Below are 22,174 nucleotides of genomic sequence, written 5' to 3'. Positions count from 1 at the left end.
CTGAAACTAGACGTTCCTGGGATTGATTTTTTTTCCCCTCCTAAACTCAACATGGGCAGAGAGTATATTATGCATCTGTAGCTCTTTGTTTTGTTTTGGTACGTATGTAGTTACAGAGTGAGATTCAAATTACCAAACACCAAATACTTAATAAATTGTGGAGTTTTAGATAGATGAGGAGGTCAGTCCACATTTTTGGAAAATGAATTGCGAAGCAGTCGTGAGCGGAAAGAAAGCTGTTGCAAGCAGAAGAAGAAAAGGGAAACCGTGTTGCAAAGGGTTAGGGGCTGTGTGGTAGATGTGGAAGCAGAAGGGGGGCTGGAGAGGGGAGGCCTACTACTCACACCTTAGGCTTAGGATAGTCAGTTGCCCTATTACTGCTAAATACTACTGCTACCTGTCCTGTCCTGCTAACATCCGTAGCACTGCAGGAGGTGCCCGCCGCTTCGTCCAACATCGTACGTATATTTCCTCTTCGATTAACCCAAATTAGAATCGAGTCATTGTCCTACTTCCCACTCTGTATTTCCAAATATATCCATTTCTTTTCTTTTTTTTTTTTTTTTAAATTTGTTTTGCTACATCAGATATATTTCAGATTCCATGTCTGGAATTGCTCATCCGAGTAACATCTAGCAAAGATTTCTCATTTACTCTGCACGCCTAATTGTTAAGGATTAGAAGAAGAAGGAGGAGGACAACGTAAAAGAGGAAAACCCAATTTGTTTGACGATGAGAGCTAGAGTGGTGGTGTTCCCAATAAGAGGGAGGAACTGGGCTTTTAGCAGCAGATCTTCTTCTTCTTCACTCGACTCCCATTCATCCTCCTCCTCCTCATCATCTCATACCGCGCCGCCCTCCACATTCAAGGAGTTATGGAATACCATTTCCTCCCCTCGGCAGAAGCCGCCCTCTCAATCCAATGTCGAACTCCTCATTGATTTCTTCGCCAACAAGGTCCTCCCTCCTCCTCCTCACATGAGTCACATTTCCCCTTAACGTTTATATCTTTCCTGATTGTTCCGCTTACGTATGTACCAATGGACTTTTGAGATCATGTCTTTTATATGTATATTTTTTTAGTGGTATGTAAGTTTGGGTTTACTGCAAATTTATAGATGAATAGAGCTTGGGGTAAGCTGGAAGAAGCTCCCCGGGGGACTTTTAAGAGCAAGATTCACAGGTATCGCTACATTTTGTTTGTCTTACTTCTCAAGATTTTCTTCACTTTCACTACTATAGTCTTTAGGTCTTTTTCAGCTCTGGCTTTTCATTGCTTCTCCTGTTGGAATTTGATGCCACTATTCCTCTTTTTTTTTTTTTAATGGGTTTTAGGTTGGGTGTGAAGCTTTTGTCTCGGGTTAAGCCATCAGAAATTTTCTTGAAATCCATACCTAAGGAGGCTACCCATGTTGAGATCACCTATCCCTCCAGGTTAGCCTGCTTTTACCTCCCAGTAAGAATTGCCTGCTTTCAAGGGAAAGAGTACCCTCTCGTCCTTTGTTTTTATCTATTTCTCTTGGGGTGTGTCTGTGTGTGTGTATGGTTATGGTGCACAGAAGATGTAGAACTGTGATGGACAAGAACTCAAGAGCTATGATTTCATGAATGCAACCTGGAATATTTCAAATATTAACGACCAAGGACTTCATTAGATGGTCCTGTATGGTGACTCATTTTTGCTTTTTCTGCCTGGGTTTTGGCATGTGAAACATATCTCTTGTAACTTATGCACAGCTAGAGACTTTAAAAAAAAAACAAAAAAAAACTTGAATACAATAATAGATACTGATGTTAAACATACTCTGTTGTCTAAAATTTTGAAAATTTCAGCTTTCATCCTTTTTAACTTTCTTTTGTGTATCTGAGAAGCAGTTAAGAGGGAGTAAAGGGTCAAATAGCTAATCATCAGTTAAGTGCAGAGAGTATGGAGGGAGGGTGGGTGGTTATCTGCACATTACTTATCCATAAATTTTTGGAGATGGTTCTTGTCTTTGCATTCTAATTTTCTTGATGCAATAGGGGGAGTTGACCTAACCAAGCTTCAATCAAAGCTCGAAGTTCTACTTTTGCTTCATATAATATGCATTTAAATTTCCTTTGAGTTTGCATTCTAATTTTCTTGATGTAATAAAGGGAGTTGACCTAACCAAGCTTCAATCAAAGCTCGAAGTTCTACTTTTGCTTCATATAATATGCTTTTAAATTTTCTTTGAGTAGAAGAATATTGTAGGATGCAATTAGTCATTTGTATGCAATTATGTACATGTATATCTGAACTTCTTCTGGATTCTTTCTGATAATCTCTTGCCAATATTACAGTTTGAATGCACGACTTGTCCGCAGAAGGATACGGCATATTGCCATAAGGTAAATTCTGCTTACCATGGGTCAGATTGTTGTTAATGTTATCATTTTTGCTAACATCAGATGCTTCTAAAGGCTCCAGATTTGTTTGAAAATTGCTGTCATGTTGGAAAATCTACCTTGACCCAATACACCCACTAATATGGACTCCTAATTCTGGAACATATCCAGTTTACACTTCGCTTCAATTGTCACAGTCCTGCTTATTTCCTTACATCAATATGGTGTGGTTATGGCAGATGACCATATGATGTACATTTGAACAAGAATGTCCAGATAAATGATTGCGAATATCTCTTTTATGTCTTAGACATCTTAAACTGAACAAATATATATGGTCTTGGAGCAGACTGCCTAGCAACAATATTAGGATAAGTGCATCTAAGTTTCCTTTGCATTTGGACATATATTTAGATAGGAGAACTTAGTTTTGGATAGGTTCTGTTTGTGAAGGCTATATGTCTCATTAGACTTTGGTATGTCCACTAGGGGTGATAAATGGAGAAGTAGGACGAAGAAGAGGTGGGGATAGCGAAATCCTTTTCATGGTCATGTATTAAGTGTGCAAGATACTTCTGAATGCCACTTTTTTGTCCAAATTTTCGAAATGGTATAGAATGTAACAGGATAAAATTGAAAAGTCAGTGTTCTCTCCTTATCCTTAATTTTATTCACCGCCTGAGGCTTTTTTTTATTATTTTTATTTTTGATACTCTATGCCAACCAGACTGGTAAGTTAGACACCCCTCCTTTAGCGAAGAATTGTTTCCTTCTCTTCATCGGCCACTCTTATCGTTTTCCTGAATCGATCATGCCTGTTTGGAGCTTATTAGTGGTTGTCCTACTAATTGCTGGTGTAAATCATGCCCTTTACTACAGAGTTTTGATGCATGTATAATCTAGCAGATGCAGGGTTTTTCTTATTATTGTTGGCCAGTTTCATTTAATCCATTCATCAAATTAACTTATGACCTTACTGCATGAGTATTAGGGGAGCTGTTCTTCACAAGAAGTACTTCTATGGATCAGTTACATTGCTTCCCGCTACAGCAATATTAGCAGTATGTACTAGCTTTTGCCTACAATATTGAGCGCATTTGGTTCTTTTGAACATGTTGCAGTTTTTGATACATCATTTTCTTCTCTGCTGAAGTTGTTTGTTGCTTTTTTACTGGGTTATAATCTTTTGAAATTTATGTAGGTCCTACCGTTGCCTAACATTCCGTTCTTTTGGTTCTTGTTCCGATCTTATTCTCACTGGAGAGCTCTCAAGGTGAGATAGTTTTTGGAGTTCATTTTCCTGTTGCATGTGAGTTGTTGGATCACACGTGTAGGCTAGCATGAAGTTGTTAGGTCCACTCAACAGCATCTGCTGCAGATTATTTTTCCAGGAGTTTGAGAAAAGGAAAATGATTCTCCTGAAGAAATGAGATTGGGATTACTCTTGTACATAACAGTGGTAATTTCAAACAGTTCACAGTATATCATTACGTGCCTTGATGTACTTTGAGTTGCCAGCTCTGCCCACATGGATGAAGAAACATGCATCCTTTTGTTGCCATAGCAACAATGTCTTAATGTTCTTCTGCAGCCATTAGTTTGACAAACGTGATAATCATATGTAAGCTGCATCCACTGTATCCCTATTAATCCCTGGCATAGGTATATCCTTGGGAGTTAAAAATAGCTAATCTCAACCAAATCCTTTGAGGAGGCTCAGCGTTCAACTTATGGTCTACGGGCCTATCTGTCTTCTGCCGTACATTTATATTTATGTATTTTGCAAGTTCCTCTTCCCATTTAACATGTTTTTTTGCAAAATGTTTCATTTAAAGTTGTATATATATATCAATTGATGTAACTGTTTATGCTTATGCTTTCAGGGAAGTGAGAAACTTCTGCAGCTAGTGTCAGATGGTTCCACTAATCAAGATTCTTCGATTGAGAAGGAGAACAAAGGACTGCAGGACTCTGAAAAAGGAAAATTTGATTCTCTTGGTTCTCCTTGGGTAGGATTTCAAACTGATTTCTTCTTAGACATTGACTCAAAATGGTTGCGGCATGGTACTAGTTAATATTTGTCGTGATCTTCTGATTACTTTTTGGACCATTCTAGTATTGTGCTCTTTTGGGATAAATTTGGTATGTTTGGTTCTGATTATATATGTATAGCTCTAAAGATTATCTGAGTTAGATGTTTTTGCCAGCATTCAGTTTCAAGAAATGAGAAAAAATTGGGTCCTCATTTGTTGTTTTCGTTTTTTCTTTCCTTTTTTTTTTTTGGTGGAAAGATGGAATTTCACATCCCTGCCGCCTACTGACTCGAGCATCTTGTTATATACATCACTATTAGGTATTGCAACCTTCTGATGAGCTTCACAAGCTTCTTCAAGGCAAAGATGCAGAAAGTGCCAACGAGTCTACTGTATCAGAAATATGCCAGAGATTTTCATTAAACACAAATGATGTTTTGAAGTACAGGAATTCATTGTAGTTCAAGTTTTGCATCCTTTCTTTTAGTGTTAGTTACATATCAGTTCAAAAAGCAAATTATAGATTCACTGCCGTTAATTTTGCCAAGCTGAATTGATTTTTCAAAATAGAAAATGGGTCAAATTTTCTCAGCTTGCTTATCACTAAAACGTCTGGAAGCACTGAATTGCTGGATGCTGAGAACTGGACAGGCATATGCTACTATATATATATATATATATATATATATATATATATATATATATATATATATATATATATATATACGGTTCCGTTTGCTAAAAGCTTTTTTTTTTTGGTTTGTTTGAATGATATGGTATTGTCTAATTTTAGGCTTTGATAGTGAGTGAAAAAGGAGATGCTGCAGCAGCAGCAGCAGCAGCAGGCCGGGCGGCTGGCTGCGAATTTTGGTGCTAAGGTTTCATATGATGTTCTTCTTTCAGTAAGCAGTAGCTAGTAACTTTTTTTCATGTGCTTGGTTGAATCATGAATGTGTACTCTTTTCGGTTCCAAGAAGGCTACGTATACATTTAAATAAAGTTGTAATATATATAATGATTCTCTGGCATACAACAATTGCCTTCAAGGGATTTTAGTTACTATATGATTTCTCTCATGTGGGACAGCGTCTTTTACCTCTGCTCCCCTCCTTTATACGCTATACAAATTCTCAACATCTAACTCAATGTATGATTACGTGTACCCAAACTCAATTGGTAAAGATACTAACTAGTAGTTGGTGATTACGACACTATGATGTTCTCCTTTCTCCATCTCTTGTCAAGTTTGAAGTCTTGCTTTGAAAAAAATAAAAAAATAAAAAGAAAAAAATGCAGCCAAAAAATTTTTTTTTTTTACATTAAAATGTGATGTCATTTTTACCCCCATTTAATTTCACAGCAATGAGCCAATTGTAACTTCGTAAAACTCGACTATTTACCATGGTCCCTTTGGGGACTTCTGAGTTCTGATCATTATATATGTATATAAATTTTTTTTTTTAAGAAAATACCATGGTCCCTGTGTTTTTACCGTGGAATGCCATATTCATGACAGCAGTGGCCTTAAAACAATTGGGCTGCTGGCCCAGGTCTTCTAACTTGCATCCAATTTGAGCCCATACATTGTTAGTTCACTAATCCAAACACACAAATGTAATGAGGTGAGGCCCACGCTGAGATGCCACTCCATCCTGTCTACTTAAATTCACCAGCTGAAGGCTGATTTGAGGAGCGCATAGAAAGTCACCCGGGTTTGGATTGTTGCACAAGAAAATATTGCAGGAGCAATCGAATATTTGTGCGCTAAAGAAATATATATAGATATATAATAATAATAAAAAGCAGAAGAAAGAAGAAAGAATCGATCGGAATGGCACCGGCAGCGTCGCAGGACATTGAAGATGAGATCAAGGACGAGAAGAACCCTAGACCTCTCGACGAAGACGATATCGCTCTTCTCAAAACTTATGTATGCTCCCCCCCCCCTCTCTCTCCAAACCCTAAATCTTCAGTCCATTCGTTATTTTTACTTTATTCTGGATCTATTTTCTTTGGATTTCAGTCCGTAATTTTGAGTATCTTTGGGTTCTGATGTGCTGTCTACCTCTCCGCTCGTATACAGATCGCAATGAGTAATTAATTCGGAATTTTGGGAAAAGGATATTTATATCCAGCTAAAGACTGTAACTTCTGACTTGGGTTTTTGTTCTTCTCTCAATTTTAGGATATGGAATTTATGCTAACTAAAATGTTTCCGTCCTTTTCGTCCCTGTTGATTTGCAGAGTTTTAACCGAATGGAAGCTTTATAAAACTCAACTTTGACCTTGGTTGCGCCCTCTATTGTTTGTGGACTCACTGATTTAGAGTTCAATTCTTCTCAGCTCAGTCGTTTGGTTTCAGTTTTAGTTGAGAAAAAATGGAGAAAAGAATGTTCTCGAGACTATAACTGGTAGCTTCTCTGTAGGAAATGTGTCCAACCTGCTCCTGGTACATAATCAGCTGGAAACAACGCCATCAACTTATCATTTTTAAGGAACCAGCCACTTGCAAGACTACCTGCTTTGCACTCAAATTGGGCAAATAATCAGATTCAGACGTTACTAGTAAAGAAACCTGCATATTTCGTATTTTGTATTCCTTGCTTTACCTGGAATACGAACTCATTGGCCTGTTGTTCTTAAGCCCAAGTTTATTTCTTAGAGATGATTTGATTACTACGAAGTTCCGGATTCACATTTTCCTGTGGAGTTAAGATGGGATGCGGAGAGGATAAGAGCCTCTTTTTTTTTATTTTCAATTGACATTTTGAATTTTTGCCTGCAGGGATTGGGACCTTATTCTACAAGCATAAAGAAAGCTGAGAAGGAAATCAAGGAAAAGGCGAAAGTAATCAATGATTTGTGTGGTATGATTGCTGTCTCCATTTTTTCTTGCAAGTTAGCTGCTTGTGCACAGAAAATATGCTTTTGAGCATTTAAATTAGTGGATCTCTATGTGTTTTTCTGAAAGAGTAGGTTTTTATTTATTTATTTTCCATATAGTAATCTTTTCCAAGTTTTTACCTTTAAGTTTTGTTAGCGTTTATACCTTAAAGCTTTTTTTTTGGGGCCGGGGGGGGGGGGGGGAGGGGGAGGGGGAAGAGATAGGAGTGGTATTGTACCTAAGTATTGCCATTAAGTAATGGTGATTTATTCGCTTGCTAATACCTGTTTATAGGAATTGGTAATGCTATTAGAACTTTACTGAGCACAGTTGTTAAGATAATAGCACAAACAGAAAATGACCAGTTTATGAACTCGAAAGTTACTAATTGTATTTTAGTTTCTGAAAAATGATGTCATGGATGAAGGATTCCCCATTTCTTGTTTTTGTGAAAAAAGGAAGTGGTCAGTACAAGTTCTGAACTATACTGCTGATCTTCAATTTTCATTAGGTATCAAGGAATCTGATACTGGATTAGCTGCACCTAGCCAGTGGGATCTGGTTTCTGATAAGCAAATGATGCAGGAGGAGCAACCTCTTCAGGTGTGGTTTTGGGAAGTCACTAGAACGTGGTTTTTCTTTTTCCTTTCTTATTTCTAATGCACAAATTGTGCATGTGAGCAGGTGGCGAGATGTACCAAGATAATTAACCCGAATACTGAAGATGCAAAGTATGTTATAAACGTCAAGCAAATTGCAAAGGTATACCATCCATTTTGTCAAGTTCTGTAATCTTATGGGATTTTGATCTTTGCTTCTTCTACTCTAGTCTATCTTTTGAAAGGATTAAGCTTCTCATAGCAATCAACTATGCAATCGAATTATGCTTCAGAAACTGATTGCATGCACAAAAGAATTAAGCATGAATCGTGTAGTGTATTTATTCTTAAAGAGGAGACATAATTACTCGTGTTTCAGTTTTTGCATGATGGTTTTTTTTTTTGGGGTTTTTGGGTCTAAATTTGTTCATTTATGTCTGCAGTTTGTCGTTGGATTAGGTGACAAGGTTTCTCCAACAGACATAGAAGAAGGCATGCGAGTCGGGTAGGCCTTCTCTCTTTGGATCAATAACTTTCTGAGCTGATGTTTATTCAGCTGGATGCTATTTTTATAGCATGAGAAAAACTTGAACCCCATATTCTATGTTATCCAGATTACTGTGATTTTGTGTTATGAACTAGTTTTTTGGTCTGGCAGTGTTGATCGGAATAAATACCAAATTCAGATTCCCTTGCCTCCAAAAATTGACCCAAGCGTTACCATGATGACGGTTGAGGAAAAGCCAGATGTTACATATAATGATGTTGGTGGATGTAAGGAACAGATTGAAAAAATGCGAGAGGTAATGATGATATATTCATATATTCATTTCACAATATTTCCCTTGCATTGACATTTTTATTGTTCAAATGTTTGCATTGCCTTCATTTGTCCCTTCTTAGCTCCTTTAATCAATGATCAATGATCTAGAGCTTGGCCCATGTCTATGATATTCCAATTGTTCTTTGAGATTATGCTTGTATGCATCTGTACTAACTGAATTTTTTTCATTCTGTTTTAGGTTGTTGAGCTGCCGATGCTTCACCCTGAGAAATTTGTTAAACTTGGGATTGACCCTCCCAAGGGTGTCCTCTGCTATGGTCCCCCTGGCACTGGTAAAACACTTTTAGCTAGGGCCGTAGCTAATCGAACTGATGCATGTTTTATTCGTGTTATTGGAAGTGAACTTGTCCAGAAATATGTTGGTGAGGGAGCTCGGATGGTTCGTGAACTATTTCAGGTATTTGAAACTTATGTCCTGTTGAATTGTTAGCTTTCTTTTCCCATGCATTAACCTCCATCTCTGACTAACGTATTTGGTCTTGCAGATGGCACGCTCTAAAAAAGCTTGCATTGTCTTTTTCGATGAAGTAGATGCTATTGGGGGTGCAAGGTTTGATGATGGCGTTGGTGGGGATAATGAGGTTCAGCGTACTATGCTTGAAATTGTGAATCAACTTGATGGATTTGATGCTCGTGGAAACATTAAGGTTCTGATGGCAACTAACAGGTTAAGACATTCTGTCTCTACTAGCTGAGACGTTTTGCATGCATTAGCTGTATGGCTGTGTAACTGATCTAAAAAAATTTTGTTGGTCATGCACCGTATCAAATGCTTGTATTTGTGTTCTGTTTCAATTCCTTTTGAGCTGCCTTGCTGTTTCCACTTCAACCCCCTGCCCCCCTTCTTTGTTCTTTCTCTTAGAGCATGAGGTTTAGTTAATTTGTGGTCCTGTGTACTTGATGGAAATTACTCAGGGTTTTCATATCTGTGGTTGACTAGTAAACTTTACACTTTTTAATGGACAGACCCGATACATTGGATCCAGCATTGCTGCGACCTGGACGGTTAGATCGCAAAGTTGAGTTTGGTTTGCCAGATTTGGAGAGTAGGACACAGATATTCAAGATACATACGCGCACTATGAATTGTGAAAGGGATATCCGGTTTGAACTTCTGGCTCGCCTCTGCCCGAATTCTACTGGTAAAATTTATTACGTGTCTTTATTAGTTCTCTATAATGGGCAACTATTTAATTGAGTGGGATTGTTTGATTGTTGGCAGTATGATGTCTGTCTGTCTGTCTGTGTCTCGAGCAGAGAGAATATGGTAATTGTTGTATTGGGAATAACATATGTTGATTTAGTAGTGATTTCAGTGTCTCATATTTGAACGTAATTTCTTATCCTTTTGTACCAGTTTTAATTGAAACTTAACCTCTGCCTCCATTTCTATCTAGAAAAATAAATGTGTTTGGATAGTGGGTTATTTGAGATATTTTTACTATAGCACTTTTTGTGATGTGATGTTTGTGAGATAGAAAGGTAATTGGAAAGATAAAAAGCTGTATTGGAAATTGTAATGATGATGTAAGCAAATATATTTGGAGAAATAACCCACTATCCAATGGTTCCTCGAGATTGCTGTGCTACTACGTGTTTTTGGAACATTTCTTCTTTTTTATTTGTTATTGTTGAAATAATTTAGAGGATTGACAATCAGATCTTTTCTCATTCAGGGGCGGACATCAGAAGTGTGTGTACAGAGGCTGGAATGTATGCCATTCGAGCAAGGAGGAAGACAGTTACTGAGAAGGATTTTCTAGATGCCGTGAATAAAGTGATCAAGGGGTATCAGAAATTCAGTGCAACACCAAAGTATATGGTCTATAATTGAATGATTGCCCACCCTCCTTCAGAAAAGTTATTGTTGTTGCACCAGTTAAAACTTGGAACAAGCAGTTTAATTGATCTGCCGTTTTATGGTTATTTGTATTGGTACTTCAAACTGCTTCTCTTGTAACAGCTAAATCACCAAGAAATCCTTCCATTTATACATGGTCACCAGTTGTCTTTTTGTGATACATTTTCAGTAATGATGGATTTGGTTGGTCCTATTTTTTGCTTGAATGGGTTATGGGGTTCGAGTCATTTCTTATAAAACTGCTTCTTTTTTTTTTTCCTCTGGCCGAGTTGCTTTCCTGGCCTGAAATTGGTGGGGAGAAAAGGAATCAGAGGTGGTTTGAGCTAAATTTGTAGCTATTGTGAAAGATATAGCCGTAGGGATTTCGAGTATTAAAAACGTATTTGCTGTACCCTGCCGGTGTTGGTGTCAGTTAAATACGGCTTGTGAATTAAATCGGGGGTTTGTGTGTGTGTAATATGATCCTTGTGTGAGTTTTAGCTTGAAATTGTGAAACCCAAATTATAGGTTCCGATCATTGACCCAGAAAAATGAATGGATCAAGGGTCGTTGGTTCGCTGTTGGGCGATCGTCATTAATCTGTGGTGTTATAAATATTATTAATAAATATTAAACATCCAAAAAAGAAAAAACAAATGTTCGTAGAAACTCAAGTCATATTCTTAAATGTAATCGCTTCAATTCTCATTGTATTATTCTAAGCAGCATTATTTGTCTGAGACTCAAAAATTGCTTTTATAAGTTGAAGGATTTTGAATAGTATTATTTCATATATTTTTAATTTTCCTAAATTATATGAGTACTAGTTTATATGATAAAAATTGAAACATTTAAAAAGGCATTAACAAACAAATGAAATGCATTTAAGATTTAAAAAAAAAACAATATAGTCAATTATAAGTCATAAATGTTAAATAAGAGTTAATATGTAGTTATGGAGAAGAGAGAAAAATGAGTAGAGCAAGGCAATCATTGTTATTGTCTAATTAATGAGATTGGTTGATCAAATTCAAAATTGTTAGATTAATTAAAGTTGGCTATTGAACCGACCAGTTCTTATAAAACCGTACGGTTCAACTCATTTAAATATAAATTGATACTAACTGATTTTTTAATCAAATCTTGATTGGAAAAAAGGCCATCGACAGTTCAACCGGTTCAATTTGGGCTTGGATTTCGCAGCATGGCTTTATATTTACAGATTCAAGCCATAAATAGCACGAAGCAAAGTTTAAATAGGGCAAAATGAAAATCAAGCACTCTCTTGCGGTGGGTGGGAGGAGGGCTTAATACATTTTAGATCTGATAAAGATTATTCTTAAGGGCCCAAAAAAAAAAAAAAAGCCAACAGGGATGAACAAAGAAACAATAATGAAGTTTCAAGAAAATTGTGAACATTTCACATAGGTAAAAACAATAAAGCAGATGTTCGCATTTTCAATACTTAGAGATATTTATGGAATGAGTTTGTCTTATCCATTTAATTCAAGGTTGGGAAATACATTACAATATTATATTACATACATACGAGGGAAATGACAAACCATTTGCGGCGGCAGACACGTGGCAGTTGTTTCCTATTTGAATACATTGATGAAAAGGCCAGGAAAAGACTCGAAAAGAATCCTTTTGTATGGACAACAGAAAGCTTAGATCGCAACCAAGAAGAACCTAAAACTAAAGGTGTAGATCATCACAGCCACGGGTGGGTGATTTCCCAAAAGCCAAAGAACTGGGAAGGAAATCACAAAGTATCTTAGTCAAAAAAAAAAAAGAAACTCTCCAACAGTTGCTTCATATTTGTCTACTGGTCTTGATCATCAGAGTTATTTGATCGTACAGAGGAACCCTGATCATTCCCAAGCGTTCTCCTGCTCATGTTTGCACGTTGCACTAACCTCACCAGTGCTTGAACCACTTCTGACATTGGCGGTCGAAACTCGGGCTCCGGCTGCAGCAACAAGGAATATCAGGTTAAATCCAGAATTATTTGATGTACTCCGGTCTTTAAATGCACATGGGACATCATATGAATTTAAGATTTGCTACCTGGACGCACAGAGCAATAACATCAGCAAACCGGGAAAGAGATTTAACTGGGTATAGCCCTTTGAGTGCTGGATCAACCATCTTAGCCAATGCATCGATGTCATGGAGTTGAGGGGTTGCCCATCGAACTAAAGATTGTTCGGATCTCGCCCTGGAGCTGTTCAGAACAAATGTGGTCATGGTGATTTACTTAAATAGCTTTACCATCGTACAAAGAACTATTAGAATACCACGGATGCTTCAGAAACCTTACCTATCGAAAGGTTGACGTCCAGTAAGTAGTTCCAACATGACCACTCCGAAACTGTAAACATCACTTTTGATGGTATATTGACCAGACATGGAAACCTCAGGTGCACCATATCCAGACCCTGCATTTTGGTTTAATGCCTACAAAAGGACCAAATAAGAAACAAAAGAAAAACAAACACAACTCAAGTAATCCGACTGCTTCCACAATGCAAATATATATATCTAAACTCAATTACAATGAAGAATGCTTGGAGTCCAGTGCTATCCTCTTAGGCTAATAGTTTCTAGCTGGCTGTGTATGTCAACCTAATATCTCTCTACTTCTGATGACCCTGTTGTGATGCTTATCTCTTGATTTACTTGGGTTGAGAAAAACAGGAAAAGGACCGCCACTATCCACACGTTGAGTTTCTCCTATACAGCTCCAAACAAATGGAAATCAGTATCACAGTGGATTAACATATTTCTTTTCGAGTTCCTCATTAAAAATATGGTGCGCATGGCCGGTAGGACCAGCAAGACAAGTAACACACTATTCTTGCGAAGTAAACATAAGAGCTTGTGAAGGTTAAGCTTACCTGATCGATGTCATGGACAAGGCTTGCCAATCCGCAGTCAGAAAGGTGAGGATTAAGTTCCATGTCAAGTAAAATATTAGCCGATTTAAAATTCTTATGAATAACTGAAGGTGAACAAACTTCATGCAGATACCTGCAAAAAACATTTGCATAAGCAAACTCCTCCACAAAAAATATTCAAATTGATTGCAAATTGCGTCCTAGCAAGAAACTTTAGTTGGACTTCCATTTTCCATTCATTAATCAAAATCCATCAAACATGGTGACCAACTATTCCTCTTTTACCAAGATACAATAGGCCATGGACCTCAAATGATGAAGTATGCTGTTACATTCAAGAAATCAAGAATTTCAGCAGAACTTGGAGACCCTACAGTTTTCTCGATTGAAATTAATAGACAGTAATTTTCTTTTGACTTGACAACAAGGACTGAAGTACCGTATTGAAAATAAAGTGTGAAAGCATTCAGCCTCTACTGCAGACAGGAATAGTCCAGCAATTCAGAAAACAAAGAAAAAAACTGCCATGAAATCAAGAATTCTTCAGCAAAACTTGGAGACCCTAAAGTTTTCTTGATTGAATTTATAAGACAGTCATTTTCTTTTGACTAGACAACAAGGACTGAAGTACCATATTGAAAATAAAGTGTGAAAGCATTCAGCCTCCAGTGCAGGCAGTAAAAATCCAGAAATTCAGGAAACAAAGTAAAAAACTGCCATGTCCCCAAATGATATCATCTACCAGGTTGTTCAAAAGAAATATCAATCAAATTAAATACCAGACTTAACTCTAGTGCACGCGCAGTCCCCAGTGCAATCTTCACCCGGCTATTCCATGTTAGCGGTTTGCTATATTCATCAGATAGATGCAGGAGCTCATTCAGCGAACCGTTTTTATGGAACTCATAAACTAGCAGGTGCTGTCCATGCTCTGAACAGTATCCCACCAACTCAGTCACATTTGGATGGTGGAGGCGTGATATCTCAGCAACTATTTCCAGGAAATCTTCAGCATGGGGAAGTACAGACGATTTTATCTTTTTCACAGCTAGAACCTTCAGGTTAAACAAAGATTTGAAAAGACAGGAAGTCATTATATCACCAAGGGACTCTTCATGAGCATCAAATCATAGGATTGACAAAATTGAACGTGTCATGAAAATTTTAAACATCTCATGAATTCATAGATAAACATTTGTAATGTCCATGGGAAACAGGAAAAAATTGAACCAAAATCTGCATAATTGTGAATTCATATTACATACTATTCTCAAAATGGCTCTTAAAAACTAGGTTCCTAAACCCTGAAATGAAAAGGAAATCAATAATCAGCCATAAAACTTGAATACCTTGCCATCATCAAATTCAGCTCGATAGACACGTCCAATGGATCCCTCACCAATTAGGTTTTCGACACTGAAACTATCTGTAGCCATCTGTAGGTCAGCCACTGAATATTGTTTTGCCTCTATTGGAGTTGTAACAGCTTTTTTAGCAGGGATAATGGGTTTCATTGAGGTATCATCCTCATCGAATGATTTGTTGCGATCAACAGGTGGAGGTTTGAGATTTATTGACGTAGGAGTTTCAAATGATATGGTACTAGTTGTGGAAGAAGGTTGAATAGACTTCATCTCTGCAGAAGAATTATCACAAAAAACCAAGTAATTGTACAGGCCATTGCAAACGAAGAACAAAACCAACATTCTTCTAACAGTATTTTCTTCTAGGTAAATATTCAATATTAGATTAAAACATGAGACAGGCAACTATCTAACAATGGTCAAATAGAATAATACTTTCATGCCGAGTAGTGCATGCATCATATGATAAAATTCAAAACCTCAGGAAGTAAATCCCACCCTACTGGATATGGCTATTAACCATTAGTATATCAAGGCAAAGCATGAAGGTTAACCACCTTGTACTTCATGCAAAACAAGTGGATCAAAAGGTTGATTGTCAAGCTTCTCTATATCTTTGGATGGCCTCCTTGATCTTCGTTTCACAATAAAGAAAGCTACAATGGCTCCCACAACTAAAATGGAAATAACAATTCCTGCAACAGCTCCACCACTTATGCCAGAGTTACTCCCACTACTACCACCATCAGACTTGCTATTGCCTCCAGACTTGTGATTTTTGTTAGGTCTGCTGGCAGGAGGTGTGCCAGGTGGAGGAGGAGGTGCAGGACCTGAGGTCCATGAATTACCGCCAGTTCTGTTATGAGAATAGAAGATCTTAATATAGATCTACAAAACCTCGTATCTAGATGATTTAAAGTGCAAATAATGATTAATAGTATGAGGTGCTTACTGCAGATTTATGTCTTTCAACTGATCAGGGATCCAACCACTGAAATGGTTGTTCTCGACATTCCTGACAGCATAAAATGTGAACCAGCGCAATGACTTCCCCTTAAAAACCAACAAGATTATTCTATTACTGAGCTATCAAAAGTAGTAACTTACAAATTATCAAGAGGAAGATTTGCAAGGACATCAATAGTGCCCGTAAACTGATTGTTCTGCAAATTCCTGCATGACAATAAGTAATCATTAGTAGTTTAAGACTTCCTTCGTTGCTATTGCAAGAGGTCAAGATAATGCACTTACATATCAGTCATACTGGTGCATGAACTGAAACTTTTAGGAAGGTCACCTGACATTGCATTAAAAGAGAAGTCCCTGAAGAATGTAACAGATAATTAGAACCCAGCGAGAACACTAATGTATTTCATTTCAATTATCAATTTAAGATGTAAACAGGATATTCAAATGATTAGAGTAAGGCTATTGAGAAGAGTTGAAAAAAATTACTGGAATTGAGGTAAATTGCTTACGCTTCTACGAGAAACATATCATTTCAGGATAAAAGTGAAGCAGCAGGAAAATTAGGTTAGAAGTCCGAATCAATCTCAACCAAGTCACATGTACAAGATTTTTTACAACTTGAAGGGGGTAAGGAGGCATGTCTTACAGAGTGGAGAGGCTAGTAAGAGATGCAAACATATCACCTAGCTGGCCCTGAAATTGGTTGTGACTGACATTTCTACAAATATAAGAAGAAGAAAAGATTCATGAAAACTTTCAGGTCAAACTCTTAGTTGATCAGGAAAACTATTCACAAGCATTCGTTTAACCTACAGGTACTTAAGAGAGGTCATCTGCGAGACGGAGTAGGGAAGGCCACCATTGAATCCATTACCAGCTAGATTTCTGTACAGTTAAAGATGAATCACGAGAAAAAGACAGAAAAGAAAAGACTGGGACAAATAGAAATGGCCAAAAACAGATGTTTAACATACAGTTGCTGCACATTTTGTGGAAGTTGGAAAGGTAACTGGTTGCCAAGGTTATTATTGCTTATATCACTGCAGAAACAAATCGAAACACCACATTGATCAAAAAGCCACAAAAAGTAAAAATAAGATAAATGAAGATAATGTAAAAGATCATTGGACTCACAAGTTGGTTACAGATTTCAACTTGTCCAGCTCGAAACCCATTGACCCAGTTAACCCAAGACCTGATAATTTTCTGAAAATGTAAATAGGATCCTAAAGTTAGAGTTATGAGAGACAGGTATGAGACAATGATCATGAGAAAGCCAGTTTCAGAGTTAAAAATTACATTTCTGTGACTCTTGAGCCAGAGCAAGTAATGCCTTTCCAGTTTTCTTTACAAGGATCACCAACATTTGGGTTCCATTTGGTCAGTTGGGATGGAGAATTCAAACTCTTGTATAGGTCGAAAAGAACACCAGCTGTATGTCCAAAATTTTGAGAATAAATTTTACTATTGGCTTCCTTAGAGGAGTATCGATAATAAAAAAAAATCATTAGTAGCATGTACACCAAGAATGTATTTCCATAACTATGACAACAAACACTACACTTGAACACACTTTACAACACAACCAAACAAGTGGAATTCCACATGCCTTCTTAACTGAACTGGCTGAACATGCATTTCCTCAAGGACAAAATTACATATTTGCTTTATTATGCAGCAGACTACTTGATTCTAACCCCGCATCTCTAAGTGCCTAATACTTGCCTATCTAAAGATCCCTCACAACCCCACAAGGCAAAAAATTGACGAAGCGCAAACAAAGATTTCTTCAACTAAGTTTTCAAACATGAGAACCGGAACCAACCTGTAATAGCTTTGATTACTCGATGCATTGGAAGAGAAATATACAAGACACAAAATGTATCACCCAATAATGAATTCGCTTTGATTTGGTAATGTTCCACTTCACCCACCCATCAGATAGATCATCAAGTCCATCACAGGTAATGCACCCTCACATTGACTTATTCAGGTAAATATTCATAAAATATGCAAAGTATCCTTAAATTGTGTAAAAAAGCCGGTTTCCACCACGGGAGTGAACTGAGAAACAAAAAAAAATCAGGACAGAGCCGAAAAGAAATTCCAAGATAAAGAAGAATGAAAGATGTTCAACAAAGATATTTGTAAATGGTTGAAAATGTTTATAAAAAAAAAAAAAGATTTAAAAAATTCATTTATACTCATCCTTGCATCTCCAAGTCCCATTTCCATCTTGAGAAACTGAAAAACCCAATGAGCAATTCCTACTTTTAACTCCACGAAGAAGCATAAACCCATAAAACCAAGCAAAGATACTAAGAAATGCAGATATTCACTTGAAACCACAGAAAATGAAAAAAGATAAGATTTTTAGAAATATACAGACATGCAAAGACAGGGGGAAAGCAAGAAAAGAATAGTGACCATCATTTGGATCTGTGTCGGCATTGGTGAAGCTTGGCCCCAACAGCAGAATGCAGCCCAGTAGCGCGACCGCCGCAGCTAGCTCCACCCCCCTCATCTCTTTTTCCCTTTTCTCTCAATCCTCACCAGAACCCAAAGCCACCTCCAGCTTGGGACCGAAAAGGCTTTATGGGACCTCTTTTTCAGAATAATTTCTTTTATGTGTAATCCTGCAAGAAATTTTAGCAATACAGGCGCTGGTATCCCAGGATAAATAATTTATATATTTAGCTTAAAACAGGGTAGCGTTTATACTTTTTCTGTTCCCATTCCAAGTAAAGCTGGCAGCCACGATCTGCCACAAGGATCCAAAGCCACGGAATTCTTTCTCGTTAACTTTCCTATGTCAGAGTAAAGAATTGTTTCTATAATACGTAGTAGTATAATAGTAGTGTACTACTAGGAAAATGGAAATATGCAGGGGAAGTAGGCGTAGAAGAAGAGTACTGCTAGTAATAATTCATTAATTCATGAATACAAAAAAAATAAAAAAATTTGGGTATAAATCTTTCCCTCAAATGTATTTGTAGTCGTAGTAAGAAGAGGAGGGATAAATAGATAAAGACGCGGTTTGAAGGAAGATGAGACAGATTGATTAAAGTAGCATACTTTTGATGGTATGATTCAATTATTAGGAGGCCCGTCGACTGAGAACTGTAGAGTGTAGATCGGAATAATAATTAATAGAGAGTATATTGTCACACAGGTGAAATTTATTGACTGAATCAAAGGGAAAATCTTGGAGATGTCGCTTTCACCGGCATGATTGCTTTCTTGGATACCATCATTTTATTTTCTTACTCTGACACGATCTTTCTGTTTTTTTTAGGTGTAACCCAAGGTGTTCATATCCATTTTACTGTTTACGATTAATTCTGTTGTTCAAGCGATATCGGATTCCTCGTAGAGAAAAACTTTTTCAATAATATTTTTTTTATTTTCATAAATTTCAAACTCGAGATCTCATAATTAAAGAATGCAAGCTCCTTTCACTTGCATCAACGTCCGTTGTTATTGTGACACGATCTAAGACGCTCTCCTGCCGACTTTCTGCCTGGTGAAAAAATAAAGCAGACCTCAGGCAGGCCCATGATGACTGCTCTTCTATCCCTCGATTTTGGTAATTTCGTCAAATCAATTGTTTTCGCTTCTAAACAGTCCACGTTTTCATTATGATCTACCAAAGGAAGGGAGTAAAGATGCTGTCAAGCGTACTTAATAATGGGGATGTGACCAGTTCTTATTCGAGTATTAACTATTAAGAGCTAACCAGCACAATAAATTTCCTTGCAGACGAAATTAGGTCTCGTTCCTTCTTTTTCTGTCTTTGGCTTTTAGATCATGATGAGAGTTTTTTAACATAATAATAATAATTTGAAAAAAGTCTTGGATTGAACTTAATAGACGTGTGGAGATTCCTCCGGCGTAAGAGACTGGCTTTGGTAGCTACTGCCAGCTTGTAGCTTGGACTTAAGGCCGAAGGGACCAAAGTCACCAAACCACCAACCAGCTGTAGCGTTCACAAACCAAAGCGAGAATGGCTCCCATAAAGTGGTGGTCCGATTCACCAAACCTGGCTCTCTATGTCTCTCAATCGGAAATGGACCTCCCCAGTCTGTTCGATCATGTAATAGGTTTTAATATTCATCAACATAAAAGTATATAATTTTGATATGAAAACGCAAATTTGTTTTGAATTAATGTAAAACTCGCGATGATATCAAAGTTATGGTATTAACTTGTACTAATTATATCAATCAGTCGGATAACAACGAGACCTCCTCAGTTTCAATTTTGTTCAATCATGTTTTATAAAAAGGAGTATATAAATTTGTATGCAAAGCTCACGATGATATCAAAATTATATCAATCTACGTACTAATTTACATGATTAGACAAATTTTGAACGGGGCCTCTGGTTTGTTTGGATAGGGTATTATTTGAAATAATTACTGTAGCACATTTTGTGATGTGATGTATGAGAGATAAAAAGTTGATCGAGAATATAAAAAGTTGGATTGAAAAATGTGTTTACGATGCAAGCGAAATATTATTTGAGTTCCAAACACTCCGTCTCAATCTTGGTGGTTGGTCATGTGAGATCAGTTATCATTAACGTTGAAAAGATTTAAAAAAAAAAAAAAAAAAAAAAAAGAGAGTAGTAGTGCTAGTGAATTGTTGTAATGATGATGAAGGGTAGAATAAAAAGGAGCCGTTGATAAAGGAGGGGCATGCAACTGGAATCCAACTGGTTAAACTCAATTCATCAATTGTTGCTCTCGAGTCCCAACTTCCGATGGACGACAAGTTACCGGCATCCAGCACTCGTACAGCATTCCTCTTTCCTTTTACCAACGTATTCGGGTTCTCTAACTCAATCATCATGAGTTGATGACAAGACAACCACCTTTTTTTTTTTTTTTTCCGGCTAGTGTCGTAAAAAAAAAAAAAAAATGGTATCGAGACATTTCTTCATTTTCAAATTAAGCAAACAATTAAGCGACATTGATAGGGAGTATTTGTATTTGACTTTGGGTCGAAAGGATTCCATGCGATTCACCTAAATAATGCGACGAAAACACAACGGATCTACTGTCCCACATCTTATGCCACTCTCTGTGCCACTTTTTATTATATTGCTATTTCTCCTTCATAAATATCATGTTTTAGTTCTTTTTTGTTTCCTTAAGATCCAATAACTATTAATTCAGTAATACACAAAATTTAACAAACTCAAAAAATCAAAATGCATAAAAAATAAGATTTTTTCTAAATTTTCTGCTGTATTTTTTAATTTTCTATTATATATTACTTTTTTGAAACTGTTTTGGAACTATTCTTTTGTTTCCTAGGTGCTAAGCTAGGAAACAAACCAAAACGCCGACGCCACTAACAGCTATATATATAATATGCTACTCTATAAATTTGGCTTGAACAAAATTAGGTATGTCTGATCGCTTTCTTTAAGTAATGTTTTCTTCCATCTCAAACAAAAGACCTCGTCAGCTTTTGTACTAATAGCCATTTATATGTACATACATGTATATATATATACACGCACTCCATTCATTGCGTTAGTTTGTTCGAGACAATGAAGAGGACAGGCCCAAAGCATCAGCGCCCAGCGGCTGATGATTACCATCTACTCTAACCTTCAACATTAAATTATTAGAAACAAATCAATCAATAGACTTTTATTAATTATTGTTACTTGTTTGGGTTATAAATTCTGCCTTTTCTTCTTCGATTTCGTCACGTCATGACTCCCATGTTCGGGCTCCTATTATGCGGAATGAACTACAAAAAAAAAAAGGAGGAGGTTATAATACGTTTGTCTTCAAATTTGATATGGAATGGGCCATAATCGTCACTTCCCCTTCAGTTTCCGTTTGTTATTTGGTTATGGATTTCAATGCCGTTTGTTGTTTGGATCCATCCATCCATAACCAAAAAAAGCAATGGAGAACAGTCATGGATTGGATTATCGTCTACAAACAAACATTCGTCATACCGTCTAGAAATCAGAAGAAGAAAGTTTGTAACCCTTTTTTTTTTTTTTTTTTAATTCTAGATGCAAGTACGTATTAATCTTTACAACATCGATCTGTGGCATTAATGAGCAACCGAAAGTACTTATAAGTGAATCCAGCAAACAGCATTCATATCCTATGATTATTAAGTGAATATAGATTGGACATTATTCTCCTGAAATGAGTAGATCTCCTTAAGAAGCAAAAAAAAAAAAAAAGCAAACTTGGCGGTGATATCTGTTGAGTAACTCACTAGTAATTGATTACAAACGAGCATGGCATGGCATGGCACTGACTGCACTTGCTGACGCAAATGCAGATTGAACGCCTGTGTACATTGGCTGCTGCCATTATGTATGGGTCATCAGCAAGGCAAGG

General features: G+C 37.0%; 3 protein-coding genes and 1 long non-coding RNA gene across 7 annotated transcripts; 3 read left to right on the top strand and 1 right to left on the bottom strand.

Moving 5' to 3' along the window:
- The first annotated feature begins 320 nt into the window (after positions 1-320).
- On the top strand, positions 321-4,991 carry LOC140005059 (uncharacterized protein C23H3.12c-like). 2 transcript variants are annotated; one of them, XM_072045169.1, is made up of 9 exons: positions 321-458; positions 676-957; positions 1,119-1,183; positions 1,336-1,434; positions 2,323-2,370; positions 3,359-3,428; positions 3,569-3,640; positions 4,251-4,376; positions 4,721-4,991. In XM_072045169.1, exons 2-9 carry the CDS (start codon positions 733-735, stop codon positions 4,859-4,861), a joined length of 846 nt encoding a protein of 281 aa, XP_071901270.1. In that variant the 5' UTR covers positions 321-458; positions 676-732; the 3' UTR covers positions 4,862-4,991. The 2 variants fall into 2 exon arrangements, with proteins under 2 accessions (XP_071901270.1, XP_071901272.1); XM_072045171.1 differs by lacking the exon at positions 321-458 and having other exon boundaries at positions 818-957; positions 1,084-1,183.
- A 1,097-nt stretch (positions 4,992-6,088) lies between these two features.
- LOC113739555 (26S proteasome regulatory subunit 7 homolog A) lies at positions 6,089-10,748 on the top strand. Its single transcript, XM_027266795.2, has 10 exons — positions 6,089-6,330; positions 7,186-7,267; positions 7,796-7,887; positions 7,969-8,046; positions 8,327-8,388; positions 8,542-8,686; positions 8,906-9,124; positions 9,213-9,394; positions 9,694-9,869; positions 10,404-10,748. Exons 1-10 carry the CDS (start codon positions 6,232-6,234, stop codon positions 10,559-10,561), a joined length of 1,293 nt encoding a protein of 430 aa, XP_027122596.1. The 5' UTR covers positions 6,089-6,231; the 3' UTR covers positions 10,562-10,748.
- Positions 10,749-12,041: 1,293 nt separating this feature from the next.
- Positions 12,042-18,791, bottom strand: LOC113739557 (protein STRUBBELIG-RECEPTOR FAMILY 6). Of its 3 annotated transcripts, XM_027266800.2 has the most exons (17): positions 18,522-18,755; positions 18,228-18,436; positions 17,100-17,232; positions 16,935-17,006; positions 16,775-16,840; positions 16,614-16,685; positions 16,447-16,518; positions 16,083-16,154; positions 15,939-16,004; positions 15,784-15,846; positions 15,389-15,687; positions 14,817-15,103; positions 14,257-14,522; positions 13,468-13,600; positions 12,891-13,027; positions 12,638-12,794; positions 12,042-12,539 (listed from the first exon to the last, which is right to left on the bottom strand). In XM_027266800.2, the coding sequence occupies exons 2-17, from the start codon at positions 18,322-18,324 to the stop codon at positions 12,393-12,395; spliced, it is 2,139 nt and encodes a 712-aa protein (XP_027122601.1). In that variant the 5' UTR covers positions 18,325-18,436; positions 18,522-18,755; the 3' UTR covers positions 12,042-12,392. The 3 variants fall into 3 exon arrangements, with proteins under 3 accessions (XP_027122601.1, XP_027122600.1, XP_071901261.1); XM_027266799.2 differs by having other exon boundaries at positions 18,228-18,755; XM_072045160.1 differs by lacking the exons at positions 12,042-12,539; positions 12,638-12,794 and having other exon boundaries at positions 12,955-13,303; positions 18,228-18,791.
- LOC140005055 (uncharacterized) lies at positions 12,425-12,998 on the top strand. The gene is made up of 2 exons (XR_011812842.1): positions 12,425-12,561; positions 12,650-12,998. It is a non-coding gene; the product is annotated as an uncharacterized lncRNA (long non-coding RNA).
- Positions 18,792-22,174: the final 3,383 nt, after the last annotated feature.

The sequence above is a fragment of the Coffea arabica genome, chromosome 4c (assembly GCF_036785885.1).
Source record: "Coffea arabica cultivar ET-39 chromosome 4c, Coffea Arabica ET-39 HiFi, whole genome shotgun sequence".
NCBI classification, from domain to species: domain Eukaryota; kingdom Viridiplantae; phylum Streptophyta; class Magnoliopsida; order Gentianales; family Rubiaceae; genus Coffea; species Coffea arabica.
Note: the sequence above shows the minus strand (reverse complement) of the source record. Positions and strands in the feature narration are given on the sequence as shown.

What these genes read in the sequence shown, in the direction of transcription:
- LOC113739557 (XM_027266799.2), bottom strand. Translation starts at nt 18,324, where the DNA reads ATGAGGGGGGTGGAGCTAGCTGCGGCGGTCGCGCTACTGGGCTGCATT. An exon ending in ATGACCTCTCTTAAGTACCT is followed by an intron (nt 16,519 to 16,613) that starts GTAGGTTAAACG and finishes TTATATTTGTAG; the next exon opens with AAATGTCAGTCACAACCAAT. An exon ending in CTTACTAGCCTCTCCACTCT is followed by an intron (nt 16,155 to 16,446) that starts GTAAGACATGCC and finishes TACATTCTTCAG; the next exon opens with GGACTTCTCTTTTAATGCAA.
- LOC140005059 (XM_072045169.1), top strand. Translation starts at nt 733, where the DNA reads ATGAGAGCTAGAGTGGTGGTGTTCCCAATAAGAGGGAGGAACTGGGCT. An exon ending in GAGATCACCTATCCCTCCAG is followed by an intron (nt 1,435 to 2,322) that starts GTTAGCCTGCTT and finishes CCAATATTACAG; the next exon opens with TTTGAATGCACGACTTGTCC. An exon ending in ATTCTCTTGGTTCTCCTTGG is followed by an intron (nt 4,377 to 4,720) that starts GTAGGATTTCAA and finishes CATCACTATTAG; the next exon opens with GTATTGCAACCTTCTGATGA.
- LOC113739555 (XM_027266795.2), top strand. Translation starts at nt 6,232, where the DNA reads ATGGCACCGGCAGCGTCGCAGGACATTGAAGATGAGATCAAGGACGAG. An exon ending in AGTAATCAATGATTTGTGTG is followed by an intron (nt 7,268 to 7,795) that starts GTATGATTGCTG and finishes AATTTTCATTAG; the next exon opens with GTATCAAGGAATCTGATACT. An exon ending in AGATTGAAAAAATGCGAGAG is followed by an intron (nt 8,687 to 8,905) that starts GTAATGATGATA and finishes ATTCTGTTTTAG; the next exon opens with GTTGTTGAGCTGCCGATGCT.